Raw genomic sequence first — 14,715 nt, forward strand, 5'->3', positions numbered from 1 at the left:
TCGCTGAGCCAGGTGGTGGTCTGACAGGAGTCTGAACACACAGCGGAGGTCTGTTCCAGGAAGCATGACTGACAATGTCCGAGTGTAACCCTGCTCTGGATCCACAGCAGCTGATCGGAATGAATTTAATGAAAGAAGCTGCATAAAATATATTTGGAAGGTGCTGAAAATTAAATATTCAAAGATATTTTAACATGGGATAGCTTTAACTCCCAAAAGACTGCTTTTATAAGAGATATTAATAAATTAATAGATCAATTTAATAACCTGTTTAGTAGATTAACATATAAGTAGAGACAGGATAACAAATGAATGTAGCTCCTGGAATTGAAAAGTGCAGCCAATGCTGTAGTGCTCTAAACCAGTAGTCTTTTTAATGGCCAGAAGGGAGTGACTCAAAGTACAAGACACTGGAAATCTACGGGGTAGAGTAAGGGAGAGAAAAGAGTTCTTCTTTACTCTGTAGTCGTGGGTGAACTGTGGAGCTGTGTGAGCAGGGTAAACCCATGCTTATCCCACAGCAGTTTTGCCATTTGAAGCCTCTATATCAGGGGTGGGCAATTCCAGGCCCCGAGGGCCGGTGTCCCTGCAGGTTTTAGATCTCACCTTGGGTCAACACACCTGAATCACATGATTAGTTCGTTACCAGGCCTCTGGAGAACATCAGGACATGTTGAGGAGATAATTTAGCCATTTAAATCAGCTGTGTTGGTTCAAGGACACATGTAAAACCTGCAGGGACACCGGCCCTCGGTGCCCACCCCTGCTCTATATAGACCACAGGTAGGCCAGCCTGTGTTTGGCCCATCACAATTTTGCCTTTTTGCTAAGAGGGAATTCTGCGAGGACCCAACAGTGGGCAGGCCACTGCTGAGGGCTGTGTGGGTCTGCCTATAAAGGCCTCAAACTTGAGTGACATTCCATTCTTAATCCATAGGGTTAAATATGATGTTGGCCCACCCTTTGCAGCTATAACAGCTTTGACTCTTTTGGAGAGGCTTTCCACAAGGTTCAGGAGTATGTTTATGGGAATTTCTGAACATTCTTTCAGAAGTGCATTTGTGAGGCCAGACACTGATCTGGATGAGAAGGGCTTGCTCGCAGTCTCTGCTGTAATTCATCCCAAAGGTGTTCTGTTGGGTTGAGAACAGGACTCTGTGCAGGCCAGTCAAGTTCTTCCACAAATTCTCTCATCCCTGTCTTTATGGACCTTGCTTTGCGCACTGGTGTGCAGTTATGTTGGAGCAGGAAGGAGCAATCCCCAAACTGTTCCCACAAAGTTGGCAGCATGAAAGTGTCCAAAATGTCTTGGTATGCTGAAGCATTAAGCGTTCCTTTCACTGGAACTAAGGGAATGAGCCCAACTCCTGAAAAACAACCCCACACCATAATCCCCCCTCCACCAAACTTTATATTTGGTACAGTGCAGTCAGACAAGTATGGTTCTCCTGGTAACCACCAAACACAGACTTGTACATCGAGTTGCCAGATGGAGAAGCGTGATTGGTCACTCCAGAAACATGTCTCCACTGCTCTAGAATCCAGTGGCAACATGCTTTACACCACTGCATCTGACGCTTTGAATTCCACTTGCTGATATAAGGCTTGGATGCAGCCATGGAAACCCATTGTATAAAGCTCTCCATCTTCTGTTCTTAAGGTAATCTGAATGCCACATGAAGTTTGGAGGTCTGTAGTGTTTGACTCTGCAGAAAGTTGGTGATCTCTGCACTCTATGCACCTCAGCATCTGATTTTACGTACCAGAGTTGCTGTTGTTCCCAATCGCTTCCACTTTGTTATAATACTGCCAACAGCTGACTGTGGAAAATTTAGTCGCAAAGAAATTTGGCAGAAGGAGTCTGCATGCCTACATGCTCGATTTTACACACCTGTGGCCATGAAAGTGATTGGGACATCTGAATTCAATGATTTGGATGGGTAAGTGAATACTTCCAGAGCCGGTGCTACCAACATCACCTCCAACAGAGGCAGACTGAGAAAACATCTGCTGCGTGTAATATTTTAAAGGTAGAGTGTTGTTCAGATAAAAACAGTTATTTAAACAAATCAATTTGTCTTCACATTGATCATGTAAAGGACACCCTGTGTCTTAAAAGCTGAAAACCAAACTCAAGGCATGCTAAAGAACACGAGCCAGTGAGAAGAGCAAGATTTCAGAAATGAACCCAGAGTTTGTGTTGCTTTTCTGTCTGCAATGGAAAATCCAGAGTTTATCGCATCTCAGGGTTAATGAATTCAAGGTTTTGACTAAACCTGCTTTCTGGAAGACAGCCCAGGTACAGACAACTTATCTGACGAGCCTCCTCTGCCAGCTTCTTCTGTGGTAGCTATCATAATGTACACAAACTACAGCAGACATCCCCACCCAGCATTTCTGAGAGCTGCCCTGTAAAAAGACTGCTTGTTTCTCCTTTGGCGAGATCTCCAAACACCACACACACCTTCACTGTGCATGCGGTTTACAAATTCAATTTTTAAAAAAGTCCCAAATGGAATGTAATACATGTGATTTCTATTGTTTGTGATTACGCGCTCGAATATACAAGTTTAAAATTAAAAGGTTCACTATCACAGAAATCATCACTCTTTCAGGACTCATCTACATCTTTTTATTCCATTTGGCAGGAGCCGTGATAATTATGAGAGTGTGTCTCATCTGTTAATTATGTATTCACCACACATGACGGGTGCGTTCTTTCTGAAGTTGCAAGAAACTAATGATATTATCTGTGTGCAGCTGTTGTGTGTGTGTGGATTGATTTAAGGAAATTCGTCGAAATTCAGCGCCTTAAACGACCTAACAAAGGCACAATTTGTTCACAAGGACATGCATTTCTTCACACACATACACAAAAAACTGCTTCATTCAGGATTCCCAACCTGCCTGCTCTAAGCCTTCAGTGAGGCTTTTGGAAGCAGATCAGCTTTTCAGCCAAATCTGAACAACTTTAATATTTTCCAACAATCCAAGGAAATGGACAAAATGCAGACCAGAGAGTTTAGCTACAAAAATGATTAAAATCGTTATTTAATAACACAACTCACCATAATCTATGCATATATTTTCATAGATTATATTTCTGTATGTCTTCAGTGTACACTCATCTTTGACTCTATGCAATGTCTTCTACACCTTGGCAGAAAAAGTCATTCTTGTTGCTCATGTGGAGCCCAGGTGGCTCAGACACATGCTGGCCTTATAAAACTGACTGCCTCGTTGTCACATGAAATGATCCATAGCCCAGCTGGAAAAAAAAAACTTTTCTGCTTTAAAAGTGCCTGACCACCACTTAGGAATCACACACACACATAAAAAACGCTATTTAATGAATGGGGCACTCAGTAGGAGAATTTATGGATAAAACACACTACGAAAGGCACATTATTGTAATGACTTCATCCAAAAATGCATAATATATTTATAGCTCTGTCTCTCATGTCTGCCATTCCTTCAGTTTTATCTTTCTACAAGTGTAGCATTCCTTTACTTTTTCAAAAAGCTTCAAATGAGGAATCCGTGTAGGAATGTTAAAGGCAGATTATCAGTTCTTTGGGTTGAAGCGATGACCTGAGAGATTAGAAGGCCAGAGATGGACAGCTGGTGACTGAAGTCCTCTCTGAAGACAGTTATAAACACATCCTGCCTCAGGTGATGGCTTCTAAGAGATTTAATGCAAAAAAAAACCCCAAACAAAATCCACTCAATGATCAAAGTCTTATAAGATAAATTTTTTGAATCTGTACCAACATTTCTCTATAAATAACCTCTTCAGTTGAGTTAGATATCTATAGGGTAGAACCAGATCAGTTAACTTTTGATATTGTACTTTTCTATTAAATTTGACCCTCTAAAGCACTTTCTTACTACAACCCTCATTCACCCAGTCACACACACATTCAAACAGGCAGTTTTTACTATGCATAGGGGCATCTTGGGTCTCAGTATCCCACCCAAGAATACTCTGACATGCAGATTGGAGGAGCCAAAGATCACCATTGTACAACTTTTTAATTATTCCTGACCTTGACCCATGCGGGCACCGGTGAGAGCCTCCTTGGCGCTGCCAAAGCCGAGCTCCCTGCAGACAACGCTGGCCGACAGCAGATTCCAGCGGTCGTCGCACACAGTCCCCCACACGTTGTCTTTCAGCACCTCGACCCGACCCTCGCCTACCTTGGCACCTCCCTTCAGCCTCACATTGGTCTAAAGAACAAAGAGACACATCACGTTATTCAACTATGCCAGCACATATTTATGATCACTTCACAAAAAAATACTTTACCGAAATTTTCAGTTTCTTTTTCAAACCGCTGTTTTGCATGAACAGCGGCCCCGGCGTGCAGCTAATGACGGCCGGCATGCCGCCTGCACAGGAGGATGTGGCGTTTGGCTTGTTGAATTCCAGCGGACAGGCGGCCAGATGGACCTCTGTACCCGTACATGCCACAGAGTGAAGAAGGAAGTTGTTCTTCTGACGTTCCAAATACAACCTGGAGGGAGCAGAAGCACGGGCAGGGACTGTGGTAAGTGAAGTACTGAAAAATATATTATGATGATATATTTAAAACACACACACAAACACGCAATAATAAGAAAAACATTAAAGAAAGGAATATCCTAGTTGTTAAATATCCTAGCTACATTATAGCACACAAGCTTTTTTTTTTATCTCAAAATGTTGGTGTGGTTTGTTTTAAACACACAAATGAAGATTATGATTATTAACCAGGTTCATAAAGAAGATACATTTAGGAAAATATTAATTACTCTGTCTTGCTGACAAGAGGACGACTTTAAAGTCCATTTACAATGACGGGCCAAAAACAAGTCAAGCGGTGGCAGTGGAGTTAAGATTAGATTGGAGGTTTAAGTCTAAGTTCAGCAACATTAATGACCCAAGAAACAAGGTCACTGAATATACTGAATGAACACCAGGATTCATTAGGCCCAGATTGTGAAAGAGATGTTCATGAAGTAGACACAGCATTTCAACTAGCCACCACTGACAATATCTGGCATGTGCTGAAGAGGACTTTAAGTTGTCCAGCTCTTCTGTTGTCAGTGCTAGGCTCTGGATTGAAATAAATGTTGTCACATTGCATAAGCTTATGGAAATGTGTGCAATCACCAAAGCTAATGGTGGGCTAGCAAAATACTACTGTGTATCACTTTTTTATATATAGGTGTAGTTGGTTAGCATAGCAATAAAGACCACATAAATGTGCACAAACTTAAATGAAATCTTGGCAAAGGTCTCTGAGAAAAAAAGTCAGGTAACCTTTTATAAAACGGCAAATGGTTTTTACATTTGCATCTTTATACTGATTCACTCGATTATAGATTCAGAGCAGAACAGAACAGAGCCTGCTATTTTTTAGAGTCTTTGTGCTACGCTACACAGACTACCTGACTCTATGTGACAAAAGCTTGAGCCATTTCATCAGTTTTTCAGCACCAAAATGCTCTCTATAATAAAAAAAAAATCGTTGGACGTTTAACATAACACAATTAAATATATGGTACACACACATCTACGACAATTTTAATATTCAAAATTTTGTTGATTCTACTTAATGTTTTTTTTTTCATGTCAGTATGTCAGAGTCATTCTCTATAAGTATTCACATGCATGGACAGGTTGTCATATTGGAGAGAATGAATCTGGTTTACAGTTTTTCTATTTCTGAAGATGGGAAAATTCAGACTTTATTAGCATGTGTGTTGGTCTTTGCAGACAGCTTGAATTTCCCCACTTCGTTGTTCATTCTCAGATTACCTTTTGCCAGGGCTGCTCTGTTTAGACTTAGTGATAGCTTTAGCTTTGGGTGTCTGCCTGCAAGGTAAAGACGGGTTAGAGTGCACAGTTTGGTGACGAAAGTGATGTGACAAACTGAAAAATCATTGTAACAAAGACTGCGTAATGTATTATAGTGTGTTAGTACAGATACACTCTTCAGGAAAGGATGTGCCATATTCAACATAGCTGCTAAGCAACTGTCGTTAAACAGTTGTAAAACACTGTGTTTTACTGAGGTAATACAGAGTAAAAACGCACAAAAAGCACACAGACTAGTTGAACCAAGCACATCCTTCTTAGATGAATTACAACAAAATTTCAATAAAAACGACTGAAATAGACTGAAAACAAAACACAACAACATACAATGTTGGGCCATTAGGGCAGAGACCCGACAGGTTTAATTAGCATTGACCTAAGTAGATACACTTTATGGACAAAAGCATACTCAGATTTTTCCTTTCCTTTGTATACAGTTGGTGTGACAATGGTGGTCAGAAACAGTATAAATAGCTAAACAGTTGGTATGTCGCATATGCTTTGGGCCATAAAGTGTATCACATGTTTAACACGGTCACTGACACATGGTTAGTACAAACTAAGCTACTGTGATTGATGTACTTTTATGTCAGTGTGAACTTTAAGGGTTTTTTTTATTGTATGGCATTGCTTTATGTGTGGATGGACTGCAAACAAAAAGCAGATGTGTCAGTTTCCTGCAGGTCTAATGGTTAAAGGTCACATGACAGTCCATACAGGGTCTATGGGTAAGGGTGATCTGTGCTTTGTGTTGATGGATTTTTCTTTTAATTAAAGAGTTTCTTACTTATCCCAAAAACTTCAAATGTCAAGAATTGAATCAAATAGAATCTGCAAATTGTAAATGTATTGTTTTAACCAGAAAAAAAGAGTATTTCAATGTTGCTCTATTGCCAAACTAATAAGTACACCCTCACTGCTTCAATGTGAATTAAGAGTACGCAGCTTCCAGGTGGTGCTAATCAAAGGTACTTGATTAACTGATAATCAGCGAGTATAAAAGTCTCTATGAAAGCAGAAGCTGGGGCAGGCTGCTAGTCCTTTGGACAGATCAGACCACAGTGGAAATGTCTGCACACCACCATGTTTGGCAAAAACCAACCACAGCATATCAGCACAAGCGTCTCATACCTACTGTCAAGCACAGTGGTGGACGTAATGATTTGGACTTTTTTGCAGCCACAGGATCTGAGCAGTCATTAGGTTCATGAGATCGTCTGTATACCAACATATTATAAAGTCTGATAGTTAAAGGTTGGCCAAAACTGGGTCATGCACTGGGACAACAATCCCAAGCACAGAAAAAAATCTACAACAGAATGACTGGAAAAAAAATCAATGTCAAGCTTTGGTATTGAAAACCACAAACCAGAAAAGGAAAAATTAATTTATTCTGATCGTTTTGAGGGATTAGCTGACTTGAAGAAAAAAAACCCAGCATGGTCATTTAAGGCAGCGGTCCCCAACCCCCAGGCCACGGAGTCGTTTGGTTCCGGGCCACGAGAGTTGAGGCTCGGGTGTGAAATTTATGGTTTCAAGGGTTTTTAATCAGTTTTCATGTTATTTTTTTAACGTTTTTATCATTAACTCAGTTTCCCTGGGTCTTTTCCCGTGTGTTATGAGTAAATCTTCTTTTTTGGTACCGGTACTGGTTTTATTTTGATGTATTTATCCGCGACACCTTAAAGGCCGGTCCGTGAAAATACTGTCGGCCATAAACCGGTCCGTGATGCAAAAAAGGTTGGGGACTGCTGATTTAACGTATATTCCTTCACACCACATTTATCTGTTAAGCTTAGCTATTCACTGCAATAATTCATTTTCCTCAGGAGCAAAAGTTTAACCTCAGGACACCAAAAAGTATCATGTAACACATCCAAAAACATCTGTGGTGCGACTTCCTAATACTCACATACCAGGATAAAACAGGATGAACAGGATAAAACAAACACTGTAAATTATTTGCAGATTCTACCAGATGCAGGTCAGTTTCTGTTACATGAACTCTGCAGTCGAATGTCTGCGACTGCTTCAGTTTAAGAACCCAGGATGAAAAGTTGCTGACCTCCTCCAAAAAGCATGCCATAATAAAGAATGGGATTTCCAGCTGTTGCATTAGATTAAAAGGACTAATGCATTAAAACAAACAGGCCTCTGACACTGCACAGATTGACAACATCTGTATCATCAAAAGGTTCATTATGTGTTTTGCTATTAATACTGTGAAATGCTAAGAATTTTAGTAAGAAAGGGTTTGTGCTGATGATATATAATATATAAAATTTAAGTAATATGGTTTGACTTAGGTATCATTCTCAATCTGTGCTGTCAGCAGTCATGTTAAAAGACAGAAATGGGAAGAAAAGTACTTTAGCACAATGTACCACAACCCCTTTGTATGCTCCACACAACATAATAATATGAGATTAGAGCGAGGGGAAGGGACAACGAGCTAAAAAGCAGGCACTGAGTGGTTATTTTCTACTCCAACTGGAAACCCACTACCAAAACTACAGTAAACAAAAGTGCAGACAGACATGGACAGTGGATTTTCCCAGGACAGTGTACCTTCCACCGGCTGAAACATTAACCTTTGGTCTGGAGACCTTCTCAGCTGCTCGCTTTTTCAGACGTCTGTAACAGTGAGACAGCCAAATTCCATCACATGCAGGAGAGAAACGACATCCAAGCACACAATTCAACTGGCCGCACACATTCACACTAACGCATACACAGGCTGTCTTTGGTCAGTACACACATTTAGTTAAGCTAGTGAAGAGACAGTGGTGAGTAACAGTTCTAGCATTCTGTAAGTCACCAATAAACACATACATACACAATACGCACATGTGTGATAAGAGCTGAAAGCAAGTCTAACCATTGAGAATTCAGCAGTGCAATGGACATCCTCAGTAAGCAAGTCATTGACACAGTATTGGTTATTGACTAATATAGCGCAGTTATATTTCATAGAAAGCGTGAGTGATAAAACAGCCTTGGCCTGTCACAGATGTGTTACTCTACATGTGATCGTACGAAAAGATAATGCAGGAAAAAAAGCTCGAGGTAATGGGTATATAATTTATCCAGCAGAGCGTTGCTGACTGCACTTTTTGCAATACTTAACACCACGTGCAGCACATGTGGCAGAGCATGCATCACAGCTGTGTGGCTGCTGTAACGCAGAGGCTTTACAATAAGTAATAAAATGAGTTTGTGAATTGCATAATGTAATTTATGTTTGTTTTTTTAGGTTTTTTTTACTCCCTATAAATCAGTATCTATTTTAGTAAGGATTACTACTGAGAAAGGAATTTATTAGTTATTAGTGATTGCAGTTATTTATATTTGATGGTATTCTCCTGTATTTTGACCCAGGGGCTTCCACACACTTTCACACTCATGGCCGGGAACCAACCAGTGCAGAGGCTTTGGAGATGTCCTTGCATGCAGGGCCTCAAAATAGCCAACTGATGTGGCAGGTCTAATACTAATCAGTTTAAAATGTGGCTTAAACAGGAAATGGAGTCACAGCAAAGTTCCCCACAAAGGGGGGAGAGCAGTTTTTTTTAATGACAGTTCACAGCTACAACATATAGAGACTGGTTTGCAAAGCTCTGCATAGCATATAAAGACTGCTGGGTACTTGAATAGCTTGCAGACTGCCTGAGCAAAACAGATCAGGTATCAGTGACATCACACGTAGCACTGATTAGATCAGCATGAAAGGAGGAGTTTGAAATTTTCCAATTGGAAATGTAGAAAGGTATTAGCTAAGCTAACAGTTAATGTGAGGTGGACCAGCTGTTATTAGCTTGGACCGGAGGCTGAGTTTTACTTTGCTGATCTAATCTAACGCTCACTTATCGCTTGAGTTTTGTTGCCACATTCTTTATGAATACACAACTCAAGGTATTTCTAAGTAGTGAAGTATGACTACTGAAAGCTCTTTGTTCTATAAAATATCACATTGTGACTCATTTCATGTCCTGGTAGTCTGTTCATGATCTTACCAAGACCCCCTTTCTCTGACTCCAAACCTCCCCCCAAAGCCTCAGCCTTCACACGTGTCTGAGAGAAAACACACATTTCCCCTCGTACTACTGTGAACCGTCTGCAGGGGACGAATAAAACGTCCTCGAATGGAGTGCAGCCAGGAATGTCTGCAGTCACTCTGGAGGGAATCGCTGTTCTCATATAACACAGCAGGATCTGCTCCATCCAGTCTACATAGTTTTAAGAGGAAAAGAAAGGCCTGAAATTTGGCTTGATATATGACCTTGGAAGCAAAACATAAAAATCATAAGATAGGTTTTGTTTTTTATTGCAATCATAAGACATCAACACTCCAGGTGAAATCTTAACTGGTAATTGTTGTGACAACACAGATTGGACTGTGGTTTCCATTCATGCACACAGTTAACAGTCACTTCAACTTCCTTTGCAAAGTACTGAGTACAGCCCAAGAAGTTTTTCAGCTTTCCAGTCTATCTAAAGAACAACAAAAACATCCTCTGAATGAAGAAATTAGAACCAGAAGAGAACAATCAGACGCTCGTACAAAATGCTGAAGCTTTCCTCACTCGAGCTGTGCTGCAGACAGCACATGCAGTGTTGGCAGGGGAAGTCTACACGCATTCCCTGTCACAGCCACAGTAAACAGCAGTCACTATAATGTCTGCTCTTTACTGTACACAGATTAAGATCTCGCTTGAGGTTTGGTCAAACTGTTGCCACTTTGGTTTACACACTAAAAGTGTGGGAATAATGTCAGAGAGGCTGCATCAAATATCCCAAGTGAATGAGGGAAAGAGCAAGTTAGAGCCGTTGTTTACAAGCAGCCGGATTCCCACTGAGAAATAAACTTGGAAAAAGAAAGGCCGCTATAATTGAATCCATTTTTATAGGCTGTGCAACTGGTTTCTCTTTCCTATCAATTTAAAGGAAGAGTTTGATATTTTAAGAAGTATACTTCTTTGCTTTATTTTAGGGAGTTTGAGATTCATACAGTGGGGGAAATAATTACTTGATCCCCGGCTGAATTTGTGACGTTGTTCACATTTAAAGAAATGAGCAATCTCTCATTTTTATGGTAGTTTCATTTTAATGGAGAGAGGCAGAATATCAACCAAAAATCCAGAAAAAACACATTAAATATGATTTGAAACAAGAATTTGATTCCCAAACAAAACATGACTTAGTACATGGTGGGGTAATCTCATGAGGGATTTTGTCCCACTCCTTTTCACAGAAACTGTCTAAATCCTTTAGGTTTCTTGACTCCACAGATTTTCTGTAGGACTGAGGTCTTGACACATTCTATGACCTTAATGTGGTTCTTCTTTATCCACCCCTTTGTTGCCTTAGTGATACTTTTTGGGTCACTGTCATGCTGGAAAACCCACCCACTACCTATCTTTAGGGTTCTGGCTGAGGGAAGGAGGTTCTCATCCAATACATTACAGTACATAACCCTGTCCACTGATCCCTCAATGCACTGAAGTCTTCCTGTACCGGTAGCAGAGAATCAACCCCAAACGCATGTTTCCACCTCCGTGCTTGACTGTGAGGATGGTGTTCTTTGGGTTATACTCAGCTTTTTTCTTCCTCCAAACACAGAAGGCTGAGGTGTTGCCCAAGAGCTCAGTTTTGGTTTCTTCTGATAGCAGCACTTTCTCCCAAGCCTTCTCTGAATCATTTAGATGTTCTTTGGCAAGCTTAAGATAGGCCTCTACATGTGCCTTCTTGAGCAGGTGGACCTTGTGGTCAGGCCAAGATTTCAGTCATTACAGCATAGCGTATTACCAGTGGTGTTCTCAGTGACTGTGAGAACACCACTGGCTCCTCTCTTGGTGGTGGAGAGGTTGGAATGGAAGAAACTGATGGACAGGTGCTTCATACACATGACAAGTTGAGATCTGTGTGCCACATGGGCACAAAGACAATCTGTGGGAGAAAGAATTTTGGCTGCTTGTAGAGGATCAAATACTTATTTCACTCAATAACCTGAAAATGTATGACTTTTATGTAATTTTTCTGGATTTGTGGTTGATATTCTGCCTCTCTCTGTTAAAATGAAAATACCATCAAAATAGAGCCTGTTCATTTCTTTGGTAGTAAGCAAATTTTAAAAATTCAGCAGAAAATCAAACAATTATTTCCCACCTTCTGTCTTGGTCTTAAACAGCTACTGCCAGCAGCCTTTAGCATAAAGACCGAAAGTAGATGAAAGTAACAAAGGGGGAATAACTGAAACAAGCGTCTAGGTCAAGCTTCACATTTACTATACAGACATGTGATCGTCTCATCTGAGTCTTGGCAACAAAACAAATGTCTTTCTCGAGATTAGTTGAAGATTATCATCAATAAATGAGGGATTTGCTCATGTTTTTGCTGTTTTTTTCTCAGGATCTTGAGTTTCTCCCACTATTAAAAACATGCTAGTTTAAAATCTTGGCCTAAGACTCTCTCACTCTCAAAAGAGATCCTTTCTTGTTAAATAAAGGTTACAAAAGGAACCAAAAGAAAAAAAAAAACTGGAGATACATGCTTTCCCTTTTAAAGTAGTGTGGGGCCTCTCCTGCTGATTTGATATACACGAACAGCCTCATAACCTGATGCGATTCACTTACTTGTAGAAGTTTTTGTTGACCTTCCTCTCATGAGGGAACCCCAGCATGCCGCAGACCACGCGGGTGTTTTTGACTGTCCAGCCTGCATCGCAGATCTGTGCCCAGCCATCTTTGTACTTCACCTCCACCACACCTTCCGTGATGGGCAGCTTCTTTTTGGCCACGCCAACCACTGGCCTGAGTCGCACCTCCTCTACTTTGTTCTCATCAACTTGTGCCTTGCAGAACAGGAATAAATAACAAATATATTTATTTATATAGGATCATAAGTCGCTCTTGGAACTAAATTATATGGATGAAAGCTAAACTATTTATGAAACTTGTCCTGCACGAGAGGACCAGACTACACAGTGAGTCATGTCTGTACCGGACAGTATTTTTAGGTCCCGTGCTCTCACTAACAGCTCACGAGTGGTAAACGTGACTCCGATTGCCAGCGATGCACTGACTCACTTCCGCTGCTGTTTATTTGAAAAAGAAAAATCTGGCTCTGGTCGTAGATTAAAGTCTGGATGCCACATTTAAGCAACCCTCACTCACAGCAACAAAGAAAAAGAGGGAAGATGGTCATGTATTTGAAAATCCACTCACTTATTCTTATGAAGCTTTTTGTTTTTAATGCAATCTTCCTGTGTCATCTGCTCATTCAGTCTGTGGAGACGAGTCACCAGAATAACCTTGTTCACCTGGGACCATTCAGTTATGCAAACAACATCAAAGACAGAGACCGACTGGAAAAAAATCTCAGCCAGCAACCCACCTATGTGTGTGTCCTGAGAAGCTCTGAGTTGCACATCTTTATTTATTAAATGAGGGCATGGTTTAACTTTGAGCTTGACATTCATGTATTCTGCATAATGTAAGCCAAGGTGTTAGACGCAGAAGTCCTCAAGTACAGAAATTCATAAATGAACTGGTGACATCATTTTTTTCAAAATGCAGATGAGTTTCACTGGCAATTGGTACAAGACGCTTTTAAAACTGCAAAACTACACAGACCTAGATGAATGGTCAAATTAAACTAGTTTACCTTCAAGCCTACGAAAGCATCATATCCAGGAATTTACAGGATCACCTTTTAAGTGTTTTGCCCTGCTATAACTGACTGTAGCTGCTAAGTTTATTACAATTTCACCTCAGGAGTATACACTTGGAGAAGCTTTTGCTTTCAGCAGGTTAGATACATGTTATAGAAAAAGAGCTAATCAGCACCATGTGTGCTAGCCACAGGTGGAGCTGCACAGAGGCGTTAGATTTCTTCCATGTGTGTAGTCCTTATATATCGAGTCTATAAACTGTGAAGAAATAGGATTGTTTATGAACAAGTGACGGCTTCTTAATCGACTCTAACTTTGACTGCAACAAAATCTCTCTTAATAATGTTTCAGCAACTTACATCAATAACATTCGAGTCCACAAAGCCGGGTATCCTCTCATCTTTGCAGACAACGCCGGCATCTTCATCGTGAGTGCAGTCGCTGTTGCCCCAGCCACGGGACTTGCAGAATTCGATGCTCTTCTCACCTCCATGACACTGCACGTTGTCCAGCCAGATTTTTCCTACGCAGGCAACAGACTGTTAGGGAAACTCCACCACACTCCCAGGAGGGAGAAAGCAATAAACCCAAACCTGGAAGTAGCACTTGTTTGCAACACTGGTGGTCTAGGAAAAAACGTTTGCAGCTGCACTTACGGTTAAAAAAACAAGTGAAGGAAAAACGGTGGTTGTAGTTTTATTAAAATCAAGGGGGACTCTTCAAGAAATTCAAGATTTTTTAAGGTTAGACACGGCAGCTTTCTAAGGTCGAGCTAAATGCTAACATTGACGTCATTAGTTACTCACAAAGACAATGCTAACATGTTCATGGAATGTTAGCATGTCAACTTAATTAGTTCCAAAAACCTAAGTACAGCTAGAGGTGATGCGAATGTTATTATTTTTACAAATATTTGTTCATAAACATCTGAAAACATACTGTTTTTTTAATTGTGTAGGACTACAAAAAATTGTCTTAATGCACTTCCTAAAAAGTAAAGGCGTTTCACAGTTACTACAATTTCAGTAGTAGTCACTGAGGTGAACAAAAATACAACCCCAATTCAAAAAAAGTTGGGAAGCTGTGCAAATGGTAATAAAAAACGATTCTATTCAGTCATTTTCAACACATTACACAAAAAGCTAAAGACATCAATCTCATGCTCTGGATCACCAAAGTCAGTACG

General features: G+C 40.5%; 1 protein-coding gene across 3 annotated transcripts in view; it reads right to left on the bottom strand.

Annotated features, from left to right (window-relative positions):
• The window catches only part of loxl3b (lysyl oxidase-like 3b), a 32,319-nt gene that overhangs the window by 10,238 nt on the left and 7,366 nt on the right, over positions 1 to 14,715 (bottom strand). Inside the window, exons 3-8 of one of the 3 annotated variants that reach the window (XM_039603311.1) lie at positions 13,889 to 14,052; positions 12,493 to 12,710; positions 8,429 to 8,494; positions 5,801 to 5,857; positions 4,307 to 4,514; positions 4,047 to 4,227 (exon numbers count right to left, since the gene is read on the bottom strand). In XM_039603311.1, coding sequence (XP_039459245.1) covers positions 4,047 to 4,227; positions 4,307 to 4,514; positions 5,801 to 5,857; positions 8,429 to 8,494; positions 12,493 to 12,710; positions 13,889 to 14,052 — 894 coding nt within the window. The remainder of the gene's footprint in view (positions 1 to 4,046; positions 4,228 to 4,306; positions 4,515 to 5,800; positions 5,858 to 8,428; positions 8,495 to 12,492; positions 12,711 to 13,888; positions 14,053 to 14,715) is intronic. The other 2 variants (XM_039603312.1, XM_031742062.2) reach the window with 2 other exon arrangements.

The sequence above is a fragment of the Oreochromis aureus genome, linkage group 19, assembly GCF_013358895.1.
Source record: "Oreochromis aureus strain Israel breed Guangdong linkage group 19, ZZ_aureus, whole genome shotgun sequence".
NCBI classification, from domain to species: Eukaryota; Metazoa; Chordata; class Actinopteri; order Cichliformes; family Cichlidae; genus Oreochromis; species Oreochromis aureus.